The 25,747-nt window shown below is 39.2% G+C and overlaps 1 protein-coding gene across 9 annotated transcripts in view; it reads left to right on the top strand.

Annotated features, from left to right (window-relative positions):
- NCOR1 (nuclear receptor corepressor 1) overlaps positions 1–25,747 on the top strand; it is a 240,883-nt gene that overhangs the window by 92,585 nt on the left and 122,551 nt on the right. For 6 of the 9 annotated variants that reach the window (XM_049859789.1, XM_049859787.1, XM_049859793.1 and 3 more), the window contains 6 exons: positions 271–325; positions 968–1,069; positions 15,244–15,371; positions 18,987–19,204; positions 20,729–20,791; positions 22,440–22,579. In XM_049859789.1, the coding sequence (XP_049715746.1) occupies positions 271–325; positions 968–1,069; positions 15,244–15,371; positions 18,987–19,204; positions 20,729–20,791; positions 22,440–22,579 (706 nt within the window). The remainder of the gene's footprint in view (positions 1–270; positions 326–967; positions 1,070–15,243; positions 15,372–18,986; positions 19,205–20,728; positions 20,792–22,439; positions 22,580–25,747) is intronic. The other 3 variants (XM_049859791.1, XM_049859790.1, XM_049859785.1) reach the window with 1 other exon arrangement.

The following is a 25,747-nucleotide window of genomic DNA, read 5'->3' as shown; positions in this document are numbered from 1 at the left end:
TCTGTATGCATTAAGCCCCCTTTCCCCACTCCCTCCTGCCCCTGGTAACTGGGTGGGCCTTTTTAAAAGTGTGCTGTACCATGGACCAACCAAATCAGTCCCTGGCGGGCGGTGCCCAGGAATCGTGCCTTTTAAACGTGTCCAGTGATTCCGTAGTTGTTCCTCTGATTGACAATTAGAAATCATTGGGAATTAATCTGTTTATAATATTTTTATTTTCAAGGTTTCTTTTTAAATTAGTCAATTTTTTTTTTTTTTTTTTAAACTCAGGTTTATCCAGCATCCAAAAAACTTTGGTCTAATTGCATCCTACTTAGAAAGGAAGGTAAGAAATTATTTGCTTTGAAAATGTTTATAGATTTGTAATGGTTGCTACTTTGACATTTTTGTTCGTTAGCACATAGAGAAGTTGTTAAATAGAACAGAAAAGATTCTCATGTGACGGACATAATGGTATTTAATATTAACTGTGAGCCCTGAGCAGAGAAAACAGAACTGATTTTTACGGTTAATAAAAAACGATCTAAACTTGCATTTCCCTAAAGACACATAGATTGCATTACAGTGTTTTTTGAACCTCATTAAATTTCTCCTTAAAATATCAGAGGCCGTATTTCCCCGGAATTTTCTTCACAGTAGACTGGTTTTCAAGCAAAATACTTAAAGAAACATTTTGAGTATTTCTATATATATAAAGTAAGGAATGAAATTTAGTTACTAGTTAATAAGAAAAGTGCTTCAGTGTTTCTGATAGTTTCTGGTATCTTTAATTTGCAATAACAGCTGTAACTATCCATTAAAGAGTATATATAATACATATATTTTTAGAGCCCAGGTATGCCTTAAGATGGTAGCTGTGTGTATTTCTCCTCTATACTTAGAGATAGCCAGAAATTATCTTTGAAAACATTATTTGATTTTTTAAAATTATATCTCATTGGCTCCTCAAAAATATATTTTTTTATAGAGTGTTTCTGATTGTGTTTTATATTACTACTTGACCAAGAAAAATGCACATTATAAAGCTCTGGTAAGAAGGAATTATGGAAAACGCAGAGGAAGAAATCAGGTATGTTTCATTACTTTATGAAAGATGTTTCAGAGTTGGTAAAAATGGGAAGACAAAAAATGTTATAATAGGACCCTTGTTCTTAATCATGTAGACTTGGGGGTTAACATTTCTGGTAAGTTAAGGAGGATTTTATTAATATGTTATGATTATTTAAAGGTTAGTATATTTTGATATTTCAGTATGTCTTCTTTTTTGTTGTGCTTTCAGTTTCTAGTGTGATAAATTAATGAGGAAAGTTCTGTATGTTCCCATCATCTGAATCATGTTAATTCATTTCAGTGTTAACAGTAAATAAAAATATAATTAATTATGACACCCTTGATACCTTTACCTAACATTGCCATCTTTACCAACCCTTTTGTCTGAGGAAGGGTCAGTTAGGGTAAGAGACAGAAGTATAGTGTGGTAAGTAGGGCACAGGATTGTTTAATAGGGACCTGGTACTGTTTCCGAGTAACGTCAGTTTTGGAATTAGATATTTTACTAACTCTTAAAAACGACTTTACCTTAAAAGGTAGTTTTTAATACAGTGAAGTTTATATTTTCACAGTTGGAATGTAGCACTTTAAAAACTGTTTGCCCCAAAATGTAGAACAAAATTCTAACTCACAAGAAAAGACCGGACTAACTGGCCTGACAGAGACTAGAGAAATTCTCAAGAGTATGGCCCGTGGACACCCTTTTGGCTCAGTAATGAAGTCACTCTTGGGGTTCACCCTATAGCTGAAGATTAGACAGGCCCATAACACAAAACAAGACTAAAGGGACACACTAGCCCAGAGGCAAGTACTAGAAGTCAGGAGGGTACAGGAAAGCTGGTAATAGGGAACCTAAAGTCAAGAAGGGAGAGAGTGTTGACATGTCCTGCTTGTTAACCAATGTCACAAAATAGTCTGTGTACTAACTGTTTAATGAGAAGCTAGTTTGTTCTGTAAACCTTCGTCTGAAGCACACACACAAAAAAAAAACCTGTTTCCCCCCGAAATAACTAATCAGTGGCTTTCACAGGTCATGTTTGTGTTACGTTGAGGCCGTTGTGATAACGCAGTCACCCAGATACACGCTGGCAGTGTGTACTTGCATGCATGAGCTGTGACCGCTTCTGACTATTCACTGGCAGTCCTCAATCTCTTCCAATTTACCCACACAGCCACCCTTGTAGTGTGGCAGGGCCTCTGTCCCTTTCTTTCCTTAGTGGACGTGGGCACCTGATATGGGTTATTTGACTCAGTTCACTCATTCATAGCCATAACCTTTTTGTTTTTTCTGGGTCATTGTTTCCCACAGAATACTACTACCTCACAAGATGTGATTACATGTCCTTTTGAAACAGTATTTCATGGTCAAAAAAAATAATAGTATTTCACGAAGGATAGAATGGTCAACTGTTAAAAATGCTGCTAGAGGTTGAGTAAGCCAAGTGGACCAGGACAGGCATTTTCAGTGGGTTGGGGACTGGGGTGGGGCCATAATATGATTGCAGTAAGGTGAAGAGGATATAGAAGGTGAGGAAGTAGCAGTAGTGTAAGTAGACCTTGTTTGTAAAAGTTGCTTATAAAGGAGAATGAGAAATGGGGTGGTGGGACTGATGAGGATCAGAGAGGGGACGTGCTTATACACTGATGGGAATAATATTGTGGAGGCAAAGATCTACTGATGATTGTAGATCCTCAGAAGGGTTTGCTAATTGAAGAGGAGCAAATTGAAAATTGGCAATGCGATAGAAAACCCTGTTCCATGAGAGGAGCCAGGGCTTTTCCCCTTGCTTCTCACAGACAAGGTAGAATCGAGCTCCTCTCTGCCCGTCTTGGTCATCTAGTGCAGCTGTCACGGAAGTACCACAAATGGATGTCTTTAACAAAGAGGAGTTCACTCTCTCAGTCCAATAGGCTAGAAGTTCAAATTCAGGGCACCGGCTCCAGGGGAAGTCTTCTGTCTCTGTTGGCTTTGGAGGAAGGTCCTCGTCATCAGTCTTCCTTGGTCTGGGAGCATCTCAGCACAGGAGCCTCAGGTCGAAAGGATGAGTTCTGTTCCTAGTGCTGCTTTCTTGGTGGTGTGAGGTCCCCAGCTCTACTTCCTTCTCTTTTATCTCTTTAAGAGATAAAAGGTGGTGCAGGCCACACCCCAGGGAAACTCCCTTTACCTTGGATCAGGGAAGCAACCTGAGTAAGGGTGGTGGTATAATCCCACCCTAATCCTCTCAACATAAAATTACAAACACAAAATGGCGGACAACCACACAATACTGGGAATCATGGCCCAACCAAGCTGATACATTTTGGGGGGACTTAATTCACTCTATGACAGTGCCCATTAGCTAGAGATATGAGAGACCATCTATGTTTTAAACAATACTCTGCTACACATTTTAAAAAATGGCTTTGTTCGTAATTATAAAATACTATTTATAACTTCGATTTCATTTTATTTTTAGCAGCTGTATATGTTACTGTTTAAATTTCTCAATCCCAGATAAAGAGGATAAATTGCTATTTATTATACCTTAACTTGGCCGCAATAGCAGCTCCTTGCTAGTGCTGACAGCGGAGAAAGCTCTAGTAGGAAGCTCCCTGTCTCTATTGTGCTGAAGCATTTTCCTTCTTCTTCTTTTAAGCATTTGTTTTTCTGTCCTAAATGTATCTGGGACAGGGTTTCACTGCTTTCCATGGCACACTTGTGCTTGTTAAGTCCTGGCCATATCAGTGTTTTCTTTATGACCTTATGGGTGGCAGCCTTCTCACTTTGCCAGGATGCATTTACAGAACTAAGATTTTCCGTACGCTCCCACACCCTGACCTGAGCCTTCGGACGCTTGCCTCCAGGTGGGCTCAGTTTTAGTCAGTCTTCCAAAGAGCCTGATACTTTCCACATTTGCTTTTAAGAATTACCTTGAAGATTTTCCCCTAGTTTTGTATTTCTCTGGTTTTTTTCACTGGAGATGTGGGAGTTGAACGATGGATTTAGACCACCATCTCAGACCAAAAGAATCTTATCCCTGTTTCTTAATTACTTGTTTATTTCGCTACCTTTATTTGTGTCAAATAGATAGACAGGTTTTTAGAACTTAGGTAGCATTAGTTCAGGGCTCCCTTATATAAAACTAAATGCCATTACAGCTGATATAGCAAGTGAGAGGGGAAGCCATTGAGACCTTTGAGCAGAAGAGTAATACCAGATTTCAGTTGTAACAGAGTCACTGTGGCTGTTCTGTTGAGAATAAATTGTCAAGGGGCGAGAGAAGAAGCAGGAAGACCAGCTGGAGGTTATTTGGATAATCCCAGAGGTTTGGACTAGGATACAGAGGGGAGAGATGAGAACTGGTCAGTTTCTGTGTATATTTTTGAGGGTAAGGCCAACAGGCTTTGCTAATGGATTGATAATGCCAAGTTTTGGTTTGTGGAGTTACCATTTACTATGACAGGTGCCACTGAAGGAAGAACCGGTTTTAGTGGAAGATCAGGACCTGCTAAGCTTCAGGTACTGCTAGACATCCGGGTGGAGGTGTAGAGCTGGCTGTTAGATGTGGAAGTCTGGAGTTTAGGGAAAAGGTCTGGGTTGGAGATACAAAATTTGCTGTATAGAAAAAAGTTCAGAAGAAAAAAATTTTTTTTTAATCTAGTTATAAGTTTAACAGTTTAAAAATCTATGTGTCACCCCTCTTAGTTTTAACATTGTGGATATAGAGATCCAACTAATTTGAAAATCACTTTACTGCTGTGTTATCCAATCAAGTTTGTATCGGTAGGAATTATTTTAGGTAATCATAGAGTGATCAGAAGTTTGTGTAATAAATAAGCGGTGACTATTATAGTTGTGCTCATGAGGAACCTTTACATAGATCAAGAGGCAGTTGTTCGGACAGAACAAGGGGATACTGATTGGTTTAAAGTCAGGAAAGGTGTGCGTCAGGATTGTATTCTTTCGCCATACCTATGCAATCTGTATGCTGAGCAAATAATCCCAGAAGCTGCACTATGTGAAGAAGAACGGGGTATCAGGATTGGAGGAAGACTCATCAACAACCTGTGTTATGCAGATGACACAACCTTGCTTGCTGAAAGTGAGGAGGACTTGAAGCACTTACTAATGAAGATCAAAGGCCACAGCCTTCAGTATGGATTACACCTCAACCTAAAGGAAACAAAAATGCTCACAACTGGACCAATGAGCAACATCATGATAAACGGAGAGAAGATTGAAGTTGTCAAGAATTTCATTTTGCTTGGGTCCACAATCAACAGCCATGGAAGCAGCAGTCAGGAAATCAACAGACACGTCGCACTGGGCAAATCTGCTGCAAAGGACCTCTTCAAAGTGTTGAAGAACTGAGATGTAACCCTGAAGACTAAGGTGCGCCTGACCCAAGCCATGGCATTTTCAGTCACATCATATGCACGTGAAAGCTGGACAATGAATAAGAAAGACCGAAGAAGAATTGACGCCTTTGAATTGTGGTGCTGGCGAAGAATACTGAATATACCATGGACTGCCAAAAGAATGAACAAATCTGCCTTGGATGAAGTGTGGCCAGAATGCTCCTTAGAGGCAAGGATGGCCAGACTGCGTCTTACATACTTTGGACGTGTTGTCAGGAGGGATCAGTCCCTGGAGAAGGACATCATGCTTGGCAGAGTACAGGGTCAGTGGAAAAGAGGAAGACCCTCAACAAGGTAGATTGTCAGAGTGGCTGCAACAGTGAGCTCAAGCATAACAACGATTGTAAGGATGACGCAGGATCAGGCAGTATTTCGTTCTGTCGTGCATAGGGTCGCTATGAGTTGAAATCGACTCGACAGCACCTAACAACAGCAACATTCCCCAAGCAAGAAAATACAGTTTCTTGGAAAAAACACATCGGTAGGTCAAATGTACTTCTTGACTCTATAGAGTTCTACTGAAGTTACAGTTGATTCTTTCAATTTTTATTTGTTTGGTCTCCCTGTTCCATTCTCCCAGCCTCCTACCAGCAGATGAATGGATAGTATGCTTTTGATGAAGAGATTCCATAATTTATGAGGTTTGGTTTTTAACCTGCTCTTGTTGCCATAGGAAACTGTGCATGTTATTTACTTTGAAAATGAGGTTTAATTTTAGAATCATAGGGAGAAGAGGCAGATACTCATATTTTTGTTATAATTGTGTTCAGAGATTATTATTGGCGAAAGTTTTGACTTTCTTCTGAAAACTCTCTTTGATACTGCCCAAACCATTTCTACAGTTCAACTTATTAGTATCCCATTAAGAGAGTGAGAGTGATTTTCTATAAATTTTAATTGAAGCAAGAAATAAATACTGGAAACCCACAGCCAGTCTACATTGTTAGTATTTGGGATCTAGAATTATAAATAACATGCCAAGTAGTAATTTCTGTGTGTAATTGTTTTTGTTAGAAAACAAATAAGGATTCCTCCCCTTAGGAAATGCTCCTCTCTTCAGCGCAGACGCCCATCCATCCAGTAGGCCTCACTGTGGGTGTGGGATTACAACTCTCCAGCACAGACGCCCATCCATCCAGTAGGCCTCACTGTGGATGTGGGATACAACTCTCCAGCACAGACGCCCATCCATCCAGTAGGCCTCACTGTGGGTGTGGGATTACGACTCTCCAGCACAGATGCCCATCCATCCAGTAGGCCTCACTGTGGGCGTGGGATTACTGTGGTACCTGATAGTGACCTACAGTAAAACAGCTATTGTTCGGAAACTCCATTTTTCATTTCCCAGTACTTGATCACTTTTCACAGGAATCGGTGCTCCTCCTTTTTGCTGATAGCATTTTTGTCTTAAATATGTCAGCCTGTTTTATGGCTGCTTGTTGTAAAATTAGTTTGTTTCAGCTTTTAGCAACTTCATTGTCTTCTAAGTGGAAATTTATGTTTTCTGAAGATTCGAACATTTTAACAAATGTAAATGTATATGAATGTTAGGTATTCACTTAGATGTAGTAGTAATAAATCTCAGCATAAACTGTTCTTTGATCTTGCTGTACAAATCCCCTGCTGAAGTTGAGTGCTGTCCTTCTTTTATCATGGTGAGATACATATACCTTTTACTTTTATCCCATTTGAATTTTTATTTTGTTTTATAATATGGTCTTGCATTTATCGTTCATTGCTGGTTTGACAGAAATACTTCATGCTACGAGAACCTCCCTAATGAATGAAATTTTTGTTTCTTGACTGTCAGGTGTTGAGCTTAGAGAATGGGATATATAGCTATTGAGAATGCCTATGTCTGTTAGGGATCCTTTAGAAAGATTTTCTTCTGAAAGTACGAACTTCCTGTATTCCAGCTAGCCGGCTAAAGGGGTTTAGGTTTATGACCCATAACATCCATCCTAGACCATGTGGATTGACTTCACTTAACAGATTTGTCTGAAACAAGAGTACTTCTGTTCAGCTCTTCTTTAAGCCGGAAGGTGATTCCTTAACTCTCTTTAATGACAGTGTTACTCCTTGCAATAGGTCTTTATATAAATAAATATATGTATATAAACATATATATATTACTCAAAGGTAAGGCCCTGGAATGTTGCTGGGTGCACTCTGTGGGCTTCCCTAATGGTTACTCCGTCTCTACTCGCTGTTGCCCAGCCACTGTGAGTCATCTCTCCAGCCTCTGGAATTCAACCCAGATGGAGCTGTGAGAAGCTGATGTTCTGCTGTGGAGGTGAAGCACACTTCTACAGACTCTAACCCCAGCAACTCCCATCAGGTTCTTTGGGTTACTTCCATACTTCTGCGGAACTGGGAGACCTGCCTTCTCCTTTGCACTGACCTGTCCAGACAGATGTTACAGTTGCTTTTTAAGTCCCTAACAGTAGGGAAGGGGAAGGAAGCTGCTGGCTGGAGTTCACACAGCACCAGATGTGTGGAATTGCTCACATTCTTGGAAGCCCTGATTGGCATCGGTAGCAGAAAAGTATCAGGGAAGTAAGATTACATGCGTTGTCCCAGTCTAGGGGAACAGGGAACCTCTTTCATTACCTTCTGCCGAGTTGACATCTCTCCGTCATATCTTAGGGCTGTAAACCATTTCCTGGGTTACACAGCTCACTTACTAGACAAAGGTTTGTCCTTGATATGCCTAATTAGAAGTCCTGGCTGATGGATAGGAAACCCTGGTGGCGTAGTGGTTAAGTACTACAGTTGCTAACCAAGAGCTTGGCAGTTCGAATCCGCCAGGCACTCCTTGGAATCTCTGTGGGGCAGTTCTGCTCTGTCCTAGTCCTATAGGGTCGCTGTGAGTCAGAATCGACTCAACGGCAGTGGGTTTTTGGGTTTTTGCTGATGGATGAGGGAGCCCTGGTGGATGGATGTAGTGGGGTGGGGTTATTAGCATTTGAAAACAGTCTTGTGACCATTATAGTGTGCTAGGGAGTCAGTCAGAGCTGAGTAAAACATCCTCAGCTGATAGAGCAGACTTACTCATGGTTGAAAGTATACATTTGAAAATCCTCATTTCTCAATTTTCTCTAATAATAAATACCTAGAAGAAAGGGAAACTGCTGGTTAGCCAGGGTTAGAAATTGGCAAAGTCAGAGAAAGGGAGTGAGTAAGGGTAATGAAATAAGGGTCAAAGTGGAATGGCAGATACAGTTCTTCCTGATGAATGGTGGGAACTTGATAGAATAAAGAAATCACAGATCATGATGCAGATAAAGAGCAGGATCAGCAACAGTGAAGCTGGAGGTTGAATCAAGGCTCGGGCGATTGTCGTTAGACTCTGATTTCAGGATCTTTGAGGTGAAGCAGTACCAGGTGATAATCAGGCCCAGATGGTACTTTCACCTGTGCGTAGTTCAGTTGGCCTCACCTGAAAGTATTTAAGTGTGAGATGTTATGTTGATTGAGGGAGATTATTAGAACAGTCATGGATAAACATTTTGAAATCTGAAGGAGAATGTCAGAGCATAGCGAGCCGTGTGATAAAATTATCTAAATGTGCTCGGGAGTGTTCAGGAGATGAATCCGTAACTCCAAAGGAGGGAAAAAGTGGTCATGGGTAGATTTGGTGAAATTTGAGAAAGGAAATATTTTTAAAATATCACACTTCCCCAGTGCTCTGGAAATGGCAGTAGGGACCAAGAAGGATACAGATTCTTCTTCCTTTCTCCATGGATTCTAAATCTAGAAGGAATAAGCAAATATAGGCCCTCTTCTGGGAAAACCAGTAAGACCTTTGTTATCTTGCGGAAAAAGGCAGGTTTTAGTTTTGGTGAGTACATAAAAGAATTTGGGATATATTAAGAACTAAGGGAACTTTTACTTAAAACAAGTGAGTTCTTCCATGTTGTCCAGTGAAAGGAACAGGTGAGAGGACAGGCGGAGTTATTATGGGGTAAGACTGACATTAGCCGGGATCAGAATCAAAGATACAGATGAGAGGGTAAAGAGTTTTCAAATAACCAGAATAAAGGAATTTGATTTTTTTTTTCCTATTATTATTGTGCGTTAGGTGAAGTTTATGGCTTAAGTTAATTTCTCATACAAAAATTTATACACATATTGTTATGTGACACTAGTTGCAATTCCTATAACGTGACAACACATTCTCCCTTTCCACCCCTGGCTTTCTGTGTCCCTCTGACTACCTCCTGTCCCTTCCTGCCCTTCTCATCCTGCCTCTGGACAAGAGCTGCCCATTTAGTCTTGTGTATCTGCCTGAACTAAGAAGCACACTCTTCAGGAGTATTATTTTTTTGTTTTATAGTACAGCCTAATTGTTGTCTAAAGTGTTGGCTCTGGGAATGGCTTTAGTACTGGGTTAACAGAGAGTCCAGGGGCCGTGTCCTCAAGGGTTACCGTAGTCTCAGTCAGGCTGTCAAGTCTGGTCTTTTTACATGAATTTGAGTTCTGCACCACACTTTTCTCCTGCTCCTTCAGGGGTTCTCTGTTGTGTTGCCTGTTTGGGCAGTCATTAGTGGTAGCCACGTGTCATCTGGTTCTTCTGTTCTCTGGCCAATGGAGTCTCTTGTTTATATGACCCTTTTGTCTCTTGGGCTAATACTTTCCTTGTGTCTTTGTTGTTCTTCATTCCCCTTTACTCCAGGTGGGTTGGGACCAATTGATGCATCCCAGATGGCCGCTCGCACGCAAGCTTTTAAGACCCCAGGCGCCACTCACCAAAGTGGGATGCAGAACATTTTCTTAATAAATTTTGTTATGCCGTTTGATCTAGATGTTCCCGAAACCGTGGTCCCCAAACAAACTCTAACAACACTGAAAAGAGAGATAGCTCCACAATAATAGTAGGAGACTTCAACCTACCACTTTCGATGAAGGACAGAACACCCAGAAAGAAGCTCAGTAAAGACACAGAAGATGTAAATGCCACAGTCAACTAACTTGATCTCTTTAGACATATACAGAACACTCCACCCAACAGCAGCTAAGTATACTTTCTTTTCCAGCGCACATGAAACGTTCTCCGGAATACACCACATATTAGGCCGTAAAGCAAGCCTTAACAGAATCCAAAGCATCGAAATATTACAAAGCATCTTTTCTGACCACAAAGCCATAGAAGTAGAAATTAATAACAGAAAAAGCAAGGAAAGAAAATCAAACACATGGAAACTAAACAACACCTTGCTCAAAAACTACTGGGTTATAGGAGAAATTAAGTACGGAATAAAGAAATTCGGAGAATCAAATGAGAATGAAAATACATCCTATCAGAGCCTTTGGGATACAGCAAAAGCAGTGCTCAGAGGTCAGTTTATACCAATAAATGCACATATCCAAAAGGAACAAAGGCCCAAAATCAAAGCATTAACCCTACAACTCGAACAAATAGAGAGCAGCAAAAGAAGCCCTCGGGCACCAGAAGAGCGCAAGTAATAAAAATTAGAGCAGAATTAAATGAAATAGAAAAGAGAAAAACAATTGAAAGAGTTAACAAGACCAAAAGCTGGTTCTTTGAAAAGATCAACAAAATCAGTAAACCACTGGCCAAACTGACAAAAGAAAAGCAGGAGAGGAAGCAAATAACCTGAATAAGAAATGAGGTGGGCAATACCACAACAGACCCAACTGAAATTAAAAGAATCATGACAGAATACTATGAAAAAATGTACTCCAACAATTTGAAAATCTAGAGGAAATGGACAAATTTCTAGAAAATACACTACCTACATAAATTAACCCAAACCGAAGTAGAACAACTAAATAAACCAATAGCAAAAGAAGAGATTGAAAAGGCAGTTAAAAAACTCCCAACAAAAAAAAAAGCCCTGGTCCTGATGGCTTCACTGGAGAATTCTACCAAAGTTTCAAAGAAGAGTTAATACCACTACTACTAAAGGTATTTCAGAGCATAGAAAAGGATGGAATACTCCCAAGCTCATTCTATGAAGCCAGCATATCCCTGATACGAAAACCAGCTAAAGACACCACAAAAAAAGAAAATTACAGACTTAGATGCAAAAATCTTCAACAAAATTCTAGCCAATAAAATTCAAGAACATACCAAAAAAATAATTCATCATGACCAAGTGGGATTCATACCAGGAAGGCAGGGATGGTTCAACATTAGATAAACAATTAATGTAATCCATCATATAAATAAAACAAAAGACAAGAACCACATGATCTTATCAGTTGACTCAGAAAAGGCATTTGACAAAGTTTAACACACATCCATGATAAAAACTCTCAGGAAAACAGGAATAGAAGGACAATTCCTCAACATAATAAAGGGCATTTATACAAAGCTAACAGCCAACATCATCCTAAATGGAGAGAGCCTGAAAGCATTCCCCTTGAGAATGGAACCAGACAAGGATACCCTTTATCACCACTCTTATTCAACATTGTGCTAGAGGTCCTAGCCAGAGCAGTAAGGCTAGAAAAAGAAATAAATGGCACCCAAATTGTGATAAGGAAGAAGTAAAAGTATCCCTATTTGTAGATGATATGATCTTATACACAAAAAATCCCAAGTAATCCACAGGAAAACCACTGGAACTAATAGAAGATTTCAACAAAGTATTAGGATACAAGATAAACATACAAAATTCAGTTGAGTTCCTCTACACCAACAAAAAGCTTGAAAGTGGAAATCACCAAATCAATACCTTTTACAGCAGCCCTCAAGAAGATAAAATACACAGGAGTAAATCTAACCAGAGATGTTAAAGACCTCTACAGAGAAAACTGCAAGACACTACTGCAAGAAACCAAAAGAGACCTACATAAGTGGAAAAACATATCTTGCTCACGGATAAGAAGACTCAACATTGTGAAAACCTCAGTTCTACCCAGTGATCCCCAAATACAGTGTAATCCTGATCCAAATTCCAGTGACTTTTTTTTGATGAGATGGAGAAACAAACCACCCACTTCATTTGGAAAGGGAAGAGATCCCAGATAAGTAAAGCCTTACTGAAGAAGAACAAAGTGGGCAGCCTCACACTTCCTGAATTTTGAACCTATTATACCACCATGATAGTCAAAACAGTCTGGTATTGGTACAACAACAGATATTTAGACCAATGGAACAGAATTGAGAACCTAGACATAAATTCATCCTCTTATGAGCAGCTGATATTTGACAAAGGTCCAAAGTCCATTAAATGGGGGAAAAGACAGTCTTTTTAACAAATGGTGCTGGCATAACTGGATATCCATCTGCAAAAAAATGAAACAGAATCCATACCTCACACCATTTACAAAAACCAACTCAAAATGAATGAAAGACCTAAATCTAAAATCTAAAGATCGTGGAAGAAAAAATAGGGACAACACTAGAAGTCCTAATACATGGCATAAACAGAATACAAAACATAACTAACAATGCATAAACAGCAGAAGAGCAACTAGATAACTGGGAGCTCCTAAAAATCCAACACTTACGCCCATCAGAAGACCTCAGTAAACCCACCTCACTAGAAGAGTAAAAGGACAACCTACAGACTGGGAAAAAATTTTTGGCTATGACATCCGATCAGGGTCTAATCTGTAAAATCTAAAAGATACTGCAAAACCTCAGCAATAAAAAGAAATGACCCAACTAGAAAATGGGCAAAGGATATGAACAGACATTTCCCCAAAGGAGATATTCAGGCAGCTATCAGATACATGAGGAAATGCTCACGATCATTAGCCATTAGAGAAATTCAAATCAAAACTACAATGAGATACCTTCTCACCCCAATAAGGCTAGCACTAATCCAAAACACAGAAAATAATAAATGTTGGAGAGGTTGTGGAGAGTCTGGAACACTTACACAGTGCTGGTGGGAATGTGAAATCGTACAGCCACTTTGGAAATTGATTTGACGCTTCCTTAGAAGGCTAGAAATAGAAGTACCATAAGACCCAGCAACCCTGCTCCTTAAAATATATCCCAGAGAAATAAGAGTCTTTACACAAACAGATATATGCACACCCATGTTCATTGCAGCACTGTTCGCAATAGCAAAGAGATGGAAACCACCTAGGTGCCCATCAATGGATGAATGAATAAATAAATTGTGGTAGATTCACACAATGGAATACTACGCAACGATAAAGAACAGCGATATATCTGAGAAATATCTTAAAACATGGATGAATCTGGAAGGCATTATGTGGTGTGAAATTAGTCGGTCACAAAAGGACAAATATTGTATGAGACCAGTATTATAAGAACTCAAGAAAAGATTTAAACACAGAAAACATTCTGTGATGGTTATGAGAAAAAAAAAGGGGGCGGGGGGAATTGAGGAATTTGATTTTTAGTCTGTCAGACACATGCAGACACCTCCTGTTGTCCACAGTCTCCTTAAGAGCTGTGTATACTTAATGACTAGATCTGGTCCTTGTCTCTGATGAGGTTATAACATAGTGAGCCATACAGGCCCTGATAACAGGCAGTACACACTGACGCGTGCCGCGAGCAGGTAGAGAGGTGCGTATTGGAGTGCATAGGGACACAGGGACAGGAGTTGCTCTGTGTAAATTAAGAAAAGCCTTGCAGAAGATGTAATACTGTGAATTGAATCTCAGAGGATATCAGCGTTTACTGGGCAAGACTGGGTCGAATGGTTATTCCAGGCAAAGGCATGAAAGTGGTGGGCATGTTTAGGTAAGTCCAAAGTGGTAAAAAAAATGTAGGAAAGGTCGGGGATTGGTAGGAGGTAAGCACGGGACATTGTGCTGTAATGATGAATGGAGTTTAATCCTAATTAGGTTATAAAGTCTTGGCTTCTGAATAAAGTGAAAATGATACTCAATACAAATTTATAAGTTTAATTTCATTTTTTCTTTTAAAGAAGATAACAATGTTAGCATATGAGAAATCAAAGGTAAACGAATCCATAATCTGACTGCTAAGCAATCAGTTTCCTCATTTTTCCTTTCCAGTTTTTGTCTGTATACCTATTTACACAGTTGGAATTACAGTTTGGGAGCTCTGGTGGTGCAGTGGTTAAGGACTCGGCCACTCACCAAAAGGTTGGTGGTTGGAACCCACCAGCTGCTCTGTGGGAGAAAGATGTGGCAGCCTGCGTCCATAAAGAGTACAGCCTTTAAAACCCTACCAGGGAGTTTTGTCTTATAGGGTTACTATGAGTCGGAATTGACTTGACAGCAGTGGGGTTTTAATTATAGCTTGGAAATATTTGAGTATTTTATGTCTTTCCACTTTTGCATAACCTTAGTGTGTTTCCAAATTTTTTCAGTATTGATAGTGACCAGGGCTGTCTACTGTCCCATTAAATGGATATTGTCCCCCCAAAGAGTAAAAGTATAAAGGTATTTCTTGTAGCATTAGCTATAATGATGAGAAAATTGTGCGTATATTAAATATCTGATACTAGGGGCATGGTTTGATAGGTTATGTGTAATAGTTTAAGGGAGAATGGATGTGCTTGAGTGACGGATTAGACGTTGGAATTTCCAAAAGAGGGCGCTGACTTCAGATTCTAAGGGGAATCTTAACATTTTCACCTTTCTGGTGAGTTTATTGCTATAAACAGTTTTTTTCTTTTTGGTGCCCTTTTAAGCAATAAATATAGAATGTTTTTAAACACATTAGGCTTATTTTTAGTATGTTACCTTAAATTAGATTACAGATAACTACTGAATTAATCATTTACTAAGTTTTTTGATAGATTTTTTTAATCATATTTGACATTTGAGGAGCTATTTCTCTTACTGTTGAATTTTTCAAATGATGGATCATTCTAGCAGCAAATTGCCCGACCCTCACAAGAAGAGAAAGTAGAAGAAAAAGAAGAGGATAAAGCAGAAAAAACAGAAAAAAAGGAAGAGGAAAAGAAAGATGAAGAAGAAAAAGATGACAAGGAAGACTCTAAGTGAGTTAAATAATTAGGGACACATTAAGTATTCTAATTATTTTTAAATAATGATTGGGTCTGTTGAAGGTATAACATTGTAGATAAGAGAATCAGTGCAGTGTTTTCTTTGACCAAATAACAGTTACTTGCCATGATAAAGGGGTAGAATATTCCAATAAAAATTTTTGTTTAATGGATTTATTTTTCAGACATAAGGTATTACTTTTTGGAAGGGAAAGGCTATGATAATACACACTTATGACTGAGATACATTGCACATAATTTAATCTTTGATTTCGAAGATTGCTCAGGGTCTTATTTTGAACTTCAGGTAGTGTACTTTAGATAATATAAAAATGCTGATAAGTAAAGAGTTTTCATTTATAAAATACCTATATTCTAGCTTTATTGATTTTATTTATCATAGAAAATAGATTTCCTGGTTTGTTTATTGTTGTTTTCCTGGTTATAAAAATAATTTTTGTTTATTATGGAAAATTAGGAAAAGAAAGCAACATACAAAGAAAATTAACCCATGATTCTGCCACTCAGAGACAGCTACTGTTGCTGCTTTTGTGTATGTATTGGGGCAGGTGGGGAGGTGTTCAGCTGGGCTCATGGCTTTTCCCCAGATCAGCTTTATTGAGGTATAATTTACAGATGATAAAATGCACTGATTTTAACTGTACATGTTGATGCATTTTGACAAGTGTGTGCACTCATGTGACTATTACCACAATCACAATATAGAACAGTGCCATCACTCCAGAAAGTTCCCTTATGTTCTTTTGTTGTCAGTCTTCCCTTTCTCCCATTTACAGCCTCTGGCAACCCCTAATGTGTTCTGCCTTTTCTAGGATTTCATATAAATTGAATCATGCAGTGTGGAGTCTTTTGTGCCTGGCTTCCGCTTAGCAGAACACTTTTGAGATCCACCCAGATTGTTGAAAGTATCGGTAGTTTGTTTCTAATATTTATTGTGTTATTTCTGTAATAGCCTTGGAGATATTTAAGATTTACCTAGCTTGTGACAACTAAAGCAGCCTAAGTCAGTTGACATGGTTTTAAGGGTTGGATACTCAAGCCTTCTAATTGTATACTTTTGGAAGATACCTGTAAAGTAATAAAAAAAAAAATGAGTTTTTCAAGTTAAACATTTATACTCCCATGTGGCCAGTGATTCTGCTCATATGAACTTATCATATGTTGGTTTTACTTTTTTCTTAAAATTTCTGATTTATTTAACAAACATTTATTACCTGTCTGAGCTAGGTCTTAGGGAGGATGCAGAAGAACATAAGACAGGTACTAGCTTCAAATAGTTTATGCTCCAGTAGGGAAACCAGGCAAGGTTCAAGTGCTATTTAAAAAATCCTGGGAGTAAGAAAGGAGCAAAACCAGTGGAGTGTTTTGACAGATTGAGAAGAGGTAGAGGTGACTTCTGTCTGGATAGTTTGGAGGACTTAATGCAGGAGCTGGTTTTTAATGTGAGTGGAGTCGAGGGAACAATGTGAATAGGTATGCCTCTTTGAGAGATGGTAGATATTGGCTCCATTAGACTGGAACAGAGGGTGCCTGAAGAAGAGAAGTGAAAGGTAGATTGGGGGTTAGATTATGTAGGGCCTTAAGGAAAATCTAAAGTGTTAGACTTTGTTTTAGAGGCTGTGTGGGTCTGTTTGTACATAGGTAGGGAATGGATTGAGTAGTTTATTGCCAAAGTTGTCCTGCAAAAATAGGATCCATGTAAGTGTAGGATGGATAGATTCGAGATAGAAGGGTTGGGGAGACAGTCAATAGATGTAAAAGACTGGAATTGGCACTAAAGGACTGAATGGGTATAGTTGTATTAGAAATGGGGGTGGTTAAACTAGTGGGAGAAATATCACTGAGATGAAATGACCAAAATCTGGCATGAGATTCACATGTAGGAAGTAAAGGAAAAGGAAGAGAGCTAAAGGTGATTGGAATCTGTAAACCTGAGTGATTATGAACATGATGGCACTGTTAATAACAAATAGATAGAGAATGAGGTGGCCCAAGGGGCAGGTGGTGGGGATGAGTGTTTTTGGATATGTTGAGTTTGTACTGATGGGTAATCCAGGTAGCCATTCCAGCAAGGAAGACAAGTCTGAATCTTAGGGGATGAGGTGGGTCTAAAGATACAGACTGGGGAGTCGTTCCAGTAGAACTGAAATTGATGTGAGTGGGTGGCCTCACAAAGCTCTAAGTCCAGGGTAGATCTTGGGAAATCCTTGTATTAAAAGATGAGGGGAGAAAGGCAATGCCCAAGAGAGACCAGAGTAACAGTGGGGTATTAGGAAAGTATGAAGTACCAAAAGCTAAGTGGAGAAGGATAGAAAAAGAATTATCCACAGTGTGAATTGCAACAGAAAAATGAATGGGGCAAAGAAGAGAAAAGGACATTTGATTTTGCAGTTTGGAAATCACTGGTGATTTCTGACCGAACATCTTTGAAAGGAGGCTGGAAGGTAGAAGCCAGATTGATAAGGGAATAAAGCAGTGAAGGGAAACAGTTACATGGTAATCTCAAGGGTAGTTTAGAGCTGAAGGGGAAAGAATTATTCTTGATGTATTTTTTTGATTTTGGGAAAAAACTATAACTTGGTAACTGTAACATGTCTTTATTTAAAGTAGATAAAATTTGAAAATAACGTCTCCCATTACCAGGTTAGTTGAGTCTTTGAATATTGCCATGTATCCGTTCTTTTACAAAGGTGTGCGTTAAGTACCTTGATGACAGCCCTGAGAGGTGAGTAGTGCAGAGAATGGTCTTCCAGTATTACTTGTGGTACCATTGCTATCAATAGTAACTACCGTTTACCGAGTTTTTCCTAAGTGCCTGGGACTAGGATGTGCATTTTACAGCCTCAGAGAGGTTTTAGCCAAAATGATAAAAATGGCAGATGATGCTTACTGTGCGAAGTGCTCAAATCTACTCATTTAGCCCTGGTAATAGTCCTATGAAATATACTGTTATCATCCTCGTTTTACAGATTAGGAAATCCAGGCCTACGAATATGACGCAGCTTGTCCAAGGTCGTCACATGGCTAGTAAATCACAGCAGCCTGGCTCCAGGGTTCGTTTAGGATCTTGAGCTTGGTTTAATAAAACAGTATTATGGATTATTATTTCTAAAAAAGGGATCTACCTTGAAAATCACCTGCCTCATCCTCTTCGTTTCACCCATGAGAAAACTTATGTCAGGCTTATAAAGTGAGTGAGCACAGGCAGAAAACCCAGACTCCTGTATTTTGGTGCACCCGACTGTTTCCACATCACAGGGCCTGGGGTCTTGCTGCTGGCATTTATTATTTCTTCCTGGAATGTTTTGGTATCCAAGTCAGTAGATTTGAAATTTATTTAAATTTTAAGTTCTTTATTTGTGTAAAACAGGCCTTTGTGAAATATCTTAATTTGAGCTAGTCAAAAAAACTTAAAAATTGGGGCACAACAGAATTTTCATAAATTGTTTTGAAGTAACTTAAAGATCAGATAATTTTATTCAGTTCCTATTCAAAGGATTTTTTTTTTTTTTTTTGCAAAGCTGTAACCTCCTTTAATATATATGCATGCTTTTAAATCACAAAATGTTCATTTGCCTTTGTTCCCAGAGAAAATACCAAGGAAAGGGACAAGACAGAAGGTACAGCAGAAGAACCTGAGGAGAGGGAGCAGGCCACTCCGCGGGGGCGCAAGACTGCCAACAGCCAGGGCCGCCGTAAGGGCCGGATCACCAGGTCCATGACAAACGAAGCTGCAGCTGCCAGCGCTGCAGCTGCCGCCGCCACCGAAGAGCCTCCAGCTCCTCTGCCACCCCCCCCAGAACCCAGTGAGTGGAGGAGACTAGTGAACAGGCCATACATCTTGTGGGATTCCATTCCAGTGTTGGGGTAGCACCGAAGGGGGCGTCTCATGTTGGTAACCTATCAACATCTCTTTAAAATGTTTAAACTTTCATGTCAAAGTCTTTGAAAAAGAACAGCAGCCACAATCTTGCTACCCTGGTACAACTGTTTTTCTTCTTAATTGTAGTCCTAGAGTGTGTACTACTTTGTTTTCTGATGTTTTAACTTGGCCATATATCATAAATAATTTTCTGGTTTCTAGATAATTTTCATGACTGCAAAATGTTGTAGAAGCATGATTTGTTAAACCACTCCCCTATTTATGAATGATTAGGTTGCCCCCCCCCCAAAAAAAACACTAATATAGATAGCACTATAATGAAAAAAAAATTTTACATAGAGTTTTCTTTCTGGTAAATTATTTTTCATAAGAATAGATTCTTAGGTGATAGAATACGGGGTCCAAGAATCCAAACATTTTTCTCTCTCTTACTGAGTATCGTCTTGTCAGTTTGTAAAAGGATTATGCTGGTGATGAATACTACCATCAGTAGCTCAGTGGTACCAATTTTACTATAACGTCAAGTATGAGGAAAAACACCAGTTCTGAGGATAGCAAGAATGACATGAGGGAATAACTAGACAAGAGGCTGGAAAGACAGGCTGGGACAGATCCTTTTGAGTCTTTGTTGAACTGTATCCTTCTGTGCTTACAAACTGGAATATTTACAAAGGTTTTTAAATAGAGGGGAGCCTTGATTAGACTTGTATTTCAGAAATACAATTCTGGCAGCAGTTGCGGAGGTCATATTAGGCTGAGGGCTGGAAGTAGAGGATCACCTAGAAAGACATCATTATGAGTGCGGTGGCTAAGCTGGTGAGGGGATGGCTTCAGGAGATCAGAATTGGCACTTATCCTTGGATACGTGATGGTAAATGGAAGGGAGGATAAAAAATTTCATCTGAGGAGTCGGTTAATACTTTGAGTGCCTGGGTAGATAGCAGTACTATATTAGTTGAGAAGAAGAGTATAGCAGGAACTTACTTCAGGTCTGATATTCTCAATTTCCTTTCTAAAGTAAAGAGAAAGGATTCAGATCATGATGTCTGGTGTCGAGGAATGCACTTAAGAGCCTGTGAGGGTTAGGAGGAGATGTATCTTCCCTGGACATTGCAGGAAAGGAGGAGGGGAAGGGTGTAGGTCTCAGTCGGAAGGTCCCAGGCGAGGGGGAAGTTTGTGGGAGATAAGCTGAAGGCTGTGGAAACATGTAGGCATGGGTGAAACTTTAAAGAACATTGACCAAGACCACCAAAACTGAAAAGCCTTTAATTTTTTCTTCTAGTTTGGTAGGAAAAGGCTCAATACCGTTGTATTTCCAAAGTCTTCTTTTACCAAATGCTTTAACGAGGTGTTAGGTCAGATAAATAAGTCACAGATTATATGGTTGCTGCTGAATGAAGGATTTCGCTTTTCCTGTTGCCTGATGTGTTCTCACTTTTTACTTCAGTTTCTACAGAGCCCGTGGAGACCTCTCGATGGACAGAAGAAGAAATGGAAGTTGCTAAAAAAGGTAAATTAGAGTAGTTCAGATTCTTCAGGGTTTTTTTTAAAGGGTTATTAGTAACATGTGAGATGGAACTAATTTTTCTTTTTTAAAGCTTTTCCAAAAAGATAAATAGAATATAGAAGTAAGCTTTAGAGTTATTTTTGAAATTGTAGAAGTGACAAATGCTGAATTGGCAAATGTTGTGTTAACTGTATTTTTCACAACAAGAAAAAAAGTTACTTTTAATAGTGTGGTACCCATTAAGGTACCCCAGTGCTCCTTAAGATGGGCCCATTTTTTTAAGGATTTAAGATTCTCCTTAGTATTATTTTGAATGTCATTATACTAGAGAGCCAGTAGGCTATTTTTACTTCCAGAATAAAATATTGTGATTATATGCTATCGAAATTGTTTTGCAAGGAGTTTTGATTTTAAGTTCATATTTCTGTTGTTTAGAAGTTTCATTTAATAGAATGGTAAATAATTTCTCAGTTTGAGCTACGTAAGTCATCTAATTATAAACCACTGAGAAATTACGCTGTGATTCAGAGGCGAGACTGACCTTTATAGCCAGACAGATAAATGTCTGCACCCTCTTCCTGCTGCTTTCACAGCTGTGTGGCCTTGGGCGTACACTGGAACTTAATGGGCCTCGTGTTTGCTGTTGCTTATTAACGTAGTGAAATTTGAAATTGAGCTGTAATTTTTAATTGGATAAGGAGTTAGTAGTTAATTCTGAGAGAGATTAGGCAGCTCTTTTGGGGCTAAGTATTTACCTTGTAGTTCTAAAGAGAAATTATTTATTGTGAATAATTTGACCTTTTAGTGACACATTTCAGATTTATTTTCTCCTTAGCAGATAATCAGTGGTACATTTTAAAATCACACATAAGCCAGCTTTACCCAAAGTAAAGGAGTTCTGCCTTCAAAGTATTTTTATTTCAAGTTTATTTATCATGATTAGTAATTGTTAAATTTGTGTAACTTTTCGAAACATTCACATTTATTCTCATCCGATCATCAAAATCTGATGAATTAAATAGGTGACTGCAGTGTTTTTTTTTTTTTTTTTTTGAGTTAGCCTGTAATATAAAAAGTACTCTTTTTTAGGCAAAGATCACCTATATATGACTGTATAGTCACCACTCTTTTCATATCCTGTAAATGTATCAGGCAGGATTTGGAAGCGACCTTCCAGTTGCCATTATTAAAAGACCTATTTGTATCAGCCTTGAAAAATGAATGTCTCCGTATAAATCTGCTGAGTCTTACATCTTTACATTAATCATTTATATTTGATTACCTTATTAAGTTCATATGGCTGTACTATTCCCAAGTATCTGAAAGTCCGTGGTCACTCAGTTACCGGTGTTTGAACTACTAGTATGTGTCCAGCATTGTCCCAGCCTCATGGCAGATAAAGGGCAAGGATAAGGTTGAGCCTTTCTATTAATGAGCATGTTTTAAATTTGGGGGGAAAATACAGAGCTGTAAATGAGTGTTAATATTCCTAAATATTTCAGTAAGTATTGAAATATGTAAATGAGCAGTTGAAATCACACTTTCATTCTTCATGATTGTGAATACAGTGATTAAATTGATTTTATTATTTCCTTTTTTTTACATATCAGGTATCTGTTTAATTAATGTCTGGTCTTTTTTTAAAATATAGGTCTAGTTGAACATGGTCGTAACTGGGCAGCAATTGCCAAAATGGTGGGAACAAAAAGTGAAGCTCAGTGTAAAAACTTCTATTTTAACTATAAAAGGCGACACAATCTTGACAACCTCTTGCAGCAGCATAAACAGAAAGTGAGTATATTGGGAGTGATGAATCTTTTACTTACCTTTACAGATAGCTTTTTTTGAGCTTCAAAGATTGGTTTTGAGAGTAACTTTTTGGGTGTCTGCTGTTTTTAGTTAATGCATTTATCTGTAAAGGGCATGCTAGTTTTTTTGGCACAGGTTGACTATTTATATATTTCCCAAGGAGTAAAGCTTCTATTATAATAATGGGGATTCAGCACTTTTCAATTACTGTAGACTGAACTTGAAAATGTATAAGTATTTTAGAATGTGATTTGAAATTTTTAGATGGAATTCTGTTGATCATGTTGAAGAGTTGATTTGGTATACTAAAATTTTTTTCAGAGAGAAAGGTTACATGGGGTGGATATAAAAAATGAGGGAGTATAGGATTATTAAAAATTATTTAATAAATAATTTCTAATGTAGCAGTCCTCAAAGGCTGCAGAGTCCTTTTGAGGATTCTGTGAGGTCAGAACTGTTTTCTTAAAAATATTAAGATGTTATTTGCTGGCAATAAATCTAATCAGGGATGTAAAAGACCTATCAAAGAAAACTACAAAACATTACTGCAAGAAACCAAAAGAGATCTACATAAATGGAAAAACATACCATGCTCATGGATAGATAGACTAAACATCGTGAAAATGACAATTCTACCCAAAGCGATCTACAAATACAATGCAATATTGATCCAAATACCAACAGCATTCTTTAAAGAGATGGAAAAACTTATCATTAACTTTACATAGAAAGGGAAGAGGACCCAGATAAGTAAAGTGCTACTGAAGAAGAATAAAGTAGGAGGACTCGCACTGCCTGACCTTAGAACCTACTATATAGCCGTGGTAGTCAAAACAGGCTGACAGTGATACGTTGACCAGTCGAACAGAATTGAGAACCCAGATGTAAATCCATCCACCTATGGTCACCTGATCTTTGACAAGGGCCCAAAGTCCATCAGATGGGGAAAAGACAGTCTCTTTAACAAACAGTATGGGCAGAACTGGATGTCCATCTGCAGAAAAGTGAAACAGGACCCATACCTCACACCATATACAAAGATTAACTCGAAATGGATCAAAGAACTAAAGCTAAAAACCATAAAGTTCATAGAAGAAAAAATAGGATCAATGCTAGAGGCCCTGATACATGGCATTAACAGGATACAAACCATAACTAACAACACACGAACTCCAGAAGATAAGCCAGATAACTGGGATCTTCTAAAAATGAAACACATATGCTCATCAAAATATTTTACCAAAAGAGTAAAAAGAGAGCCTACAGACTGGGAAAAAATTTTTGGCTATTACAAATCAAAGGTCCAATCTCTAAAATCCACAAGGAAATCCAACATCTCTGTAACAAATAGACAAATAATCCAATTAAAAAATGGGCAAAGGAAATGAACAGACACTTCAGCAAAAAAGACATTCAAGCGGCCCACAGACACATGAGGAAATGCTCACGATCTCTAGCCATCAGAGAAATGCAAATCAAAACCACAGTGAGATACCACCTCACCCCAGCATTACTGGCACAGATCAATATAACAGAAAATAACAAATGTTGGAGAGACTGTAGGGAGATTAGAACTCATACGCACTGCTGGTGGGAATGCAAAATGATAAAATCATTTTGGAAAATGATGTGGTGCTTCCGTTGGAAGCTAGAAATAGAAATGACCATTTGATCCAGCTCTCCCACTCCTAGGAATGTATCCTAGATAGATAAGAGTCGTCACATGAATAGATCGTGTACTCCCATGTTCATTGCAGCATTCTTGACAATAGCAAGAAGATGGAAATAACCTAGATGCCCATCAACAGATGGATGGATAAACAAACTGGTACATACACACCAAAAAAAAAAAAAAAACCCACTGCTGTGGAGTCAATTCTGACTCATAGCGACCCTATAGGACAGAGCAGAACTGCCCTGTGGGGTTTCCAAGAAGCGCCTGGCAGATTCAAACTGCCGAGCTCTTGGTTAAGAGCCGTAGCACTTAACCACTACGCCACCAGGATTTCAAAGTGGAGTATTATGCAACACTAAAGAACAATGATGAATCTGTGAAGCATCACATAACATGGATGCATCTGGAAGACATTATGCTGAGTGAAATAAGGCAATCACAAAAGGACAAATATTGTATGAGACCACTACTGTAAAAACTCATGAAAAGGTTTACATACAAAAAGAAACAATCAGTTTTGGGAGGCGGGGCCAAGATGGCTGACTAGGTAGAAGCTACCTCAGATCCCTCTTGCAGCAAAGACCCGGAAAAACAAACGAATCGATCACATACATGACAATCTACGAACCCTGACCATCAAACACAGATCTAAAGTGTTGACTTGAGTGACAGAGACTGAGAACGAACAACCACGGGGAAGCAACGACTGCTATCGGAGCCTGTAGCCAGCGTCCCAGTCAGGAAACCTTGGTGCCGGGCTTTGGACTGGGCGGAGGGGAGCTGAGCATGGCATCCTGAGATGGCGCAAACACGGGACGCAGCCCTAGCCCCCAGAAGTGACCTCGGGGGAAGCCTAGCCAGTGCACGTAGACAGCGCAGCGACGTGGCTGACAGGAGGAGAAGTCACCGGGAGGCAACGACTGGTTTTGGAGCCTGGAGTGTGGCGTCCCAGCCTGGGAACCTTGGCTCTGGGCTTTGGACTGGGAGCGGAGGAACTGACCACAGCTTCTGAGACAGCACAAGCACAGGACGCAGGCCCGACCCTCGGGGGCAGTCTCGACACAGCCAAGGCACACAGGCTACACACCCCTCAGGAATCTCAGATAAAACAGTCATCCCCAAACAAGATAAGTAACTTTGTCTATATTCTGGGGTGCTTCTCTCTCCTATTTATCTGATCCCTCCCCTCCCCTTCCCAGGCGGCTTTATTAACATTGGAATTTCCTGAGCCAGAGAGTTAAGTGCTCTGCGGTTTTTCTTTTTGGTCTTTTCTAACCCATTCTCCTGGCCTGAGAGAAGCAGCTACAACAAACCCAGGGACCAAAAATCCTTCCCTAATTGGACTAAAAACACAGAACCAGCTCCAGGCAAACATATGTGATCCACAGTCTCGGGCTTTCATCCCTACAGGGAACAAGGTGGCTGTTATAATGCAAAAGCAATTCTGATAGGGATCCGAATGTAATTGTTTTAGC

The sequence above is a fragment of the Elephas maximus genome, chromosome 19, assembly GCF_024166365.1.
Source record: "Elephas maximus indicus isolate mEleMax1 chromosome 19, mEleMax1 primary haplotype, whole genome shotgun sequence".
NCBI lineage: Eukaryota > Metazoa > Chordata > Mammalia > Proboscidea > Elephantidae > Elephas > Elephas maximus.
The sequence above is the reverse complement of the archived record's forward strand: the minus strand, read 5'-3'. Positions and strand labels throughout refer to the sequence as shown.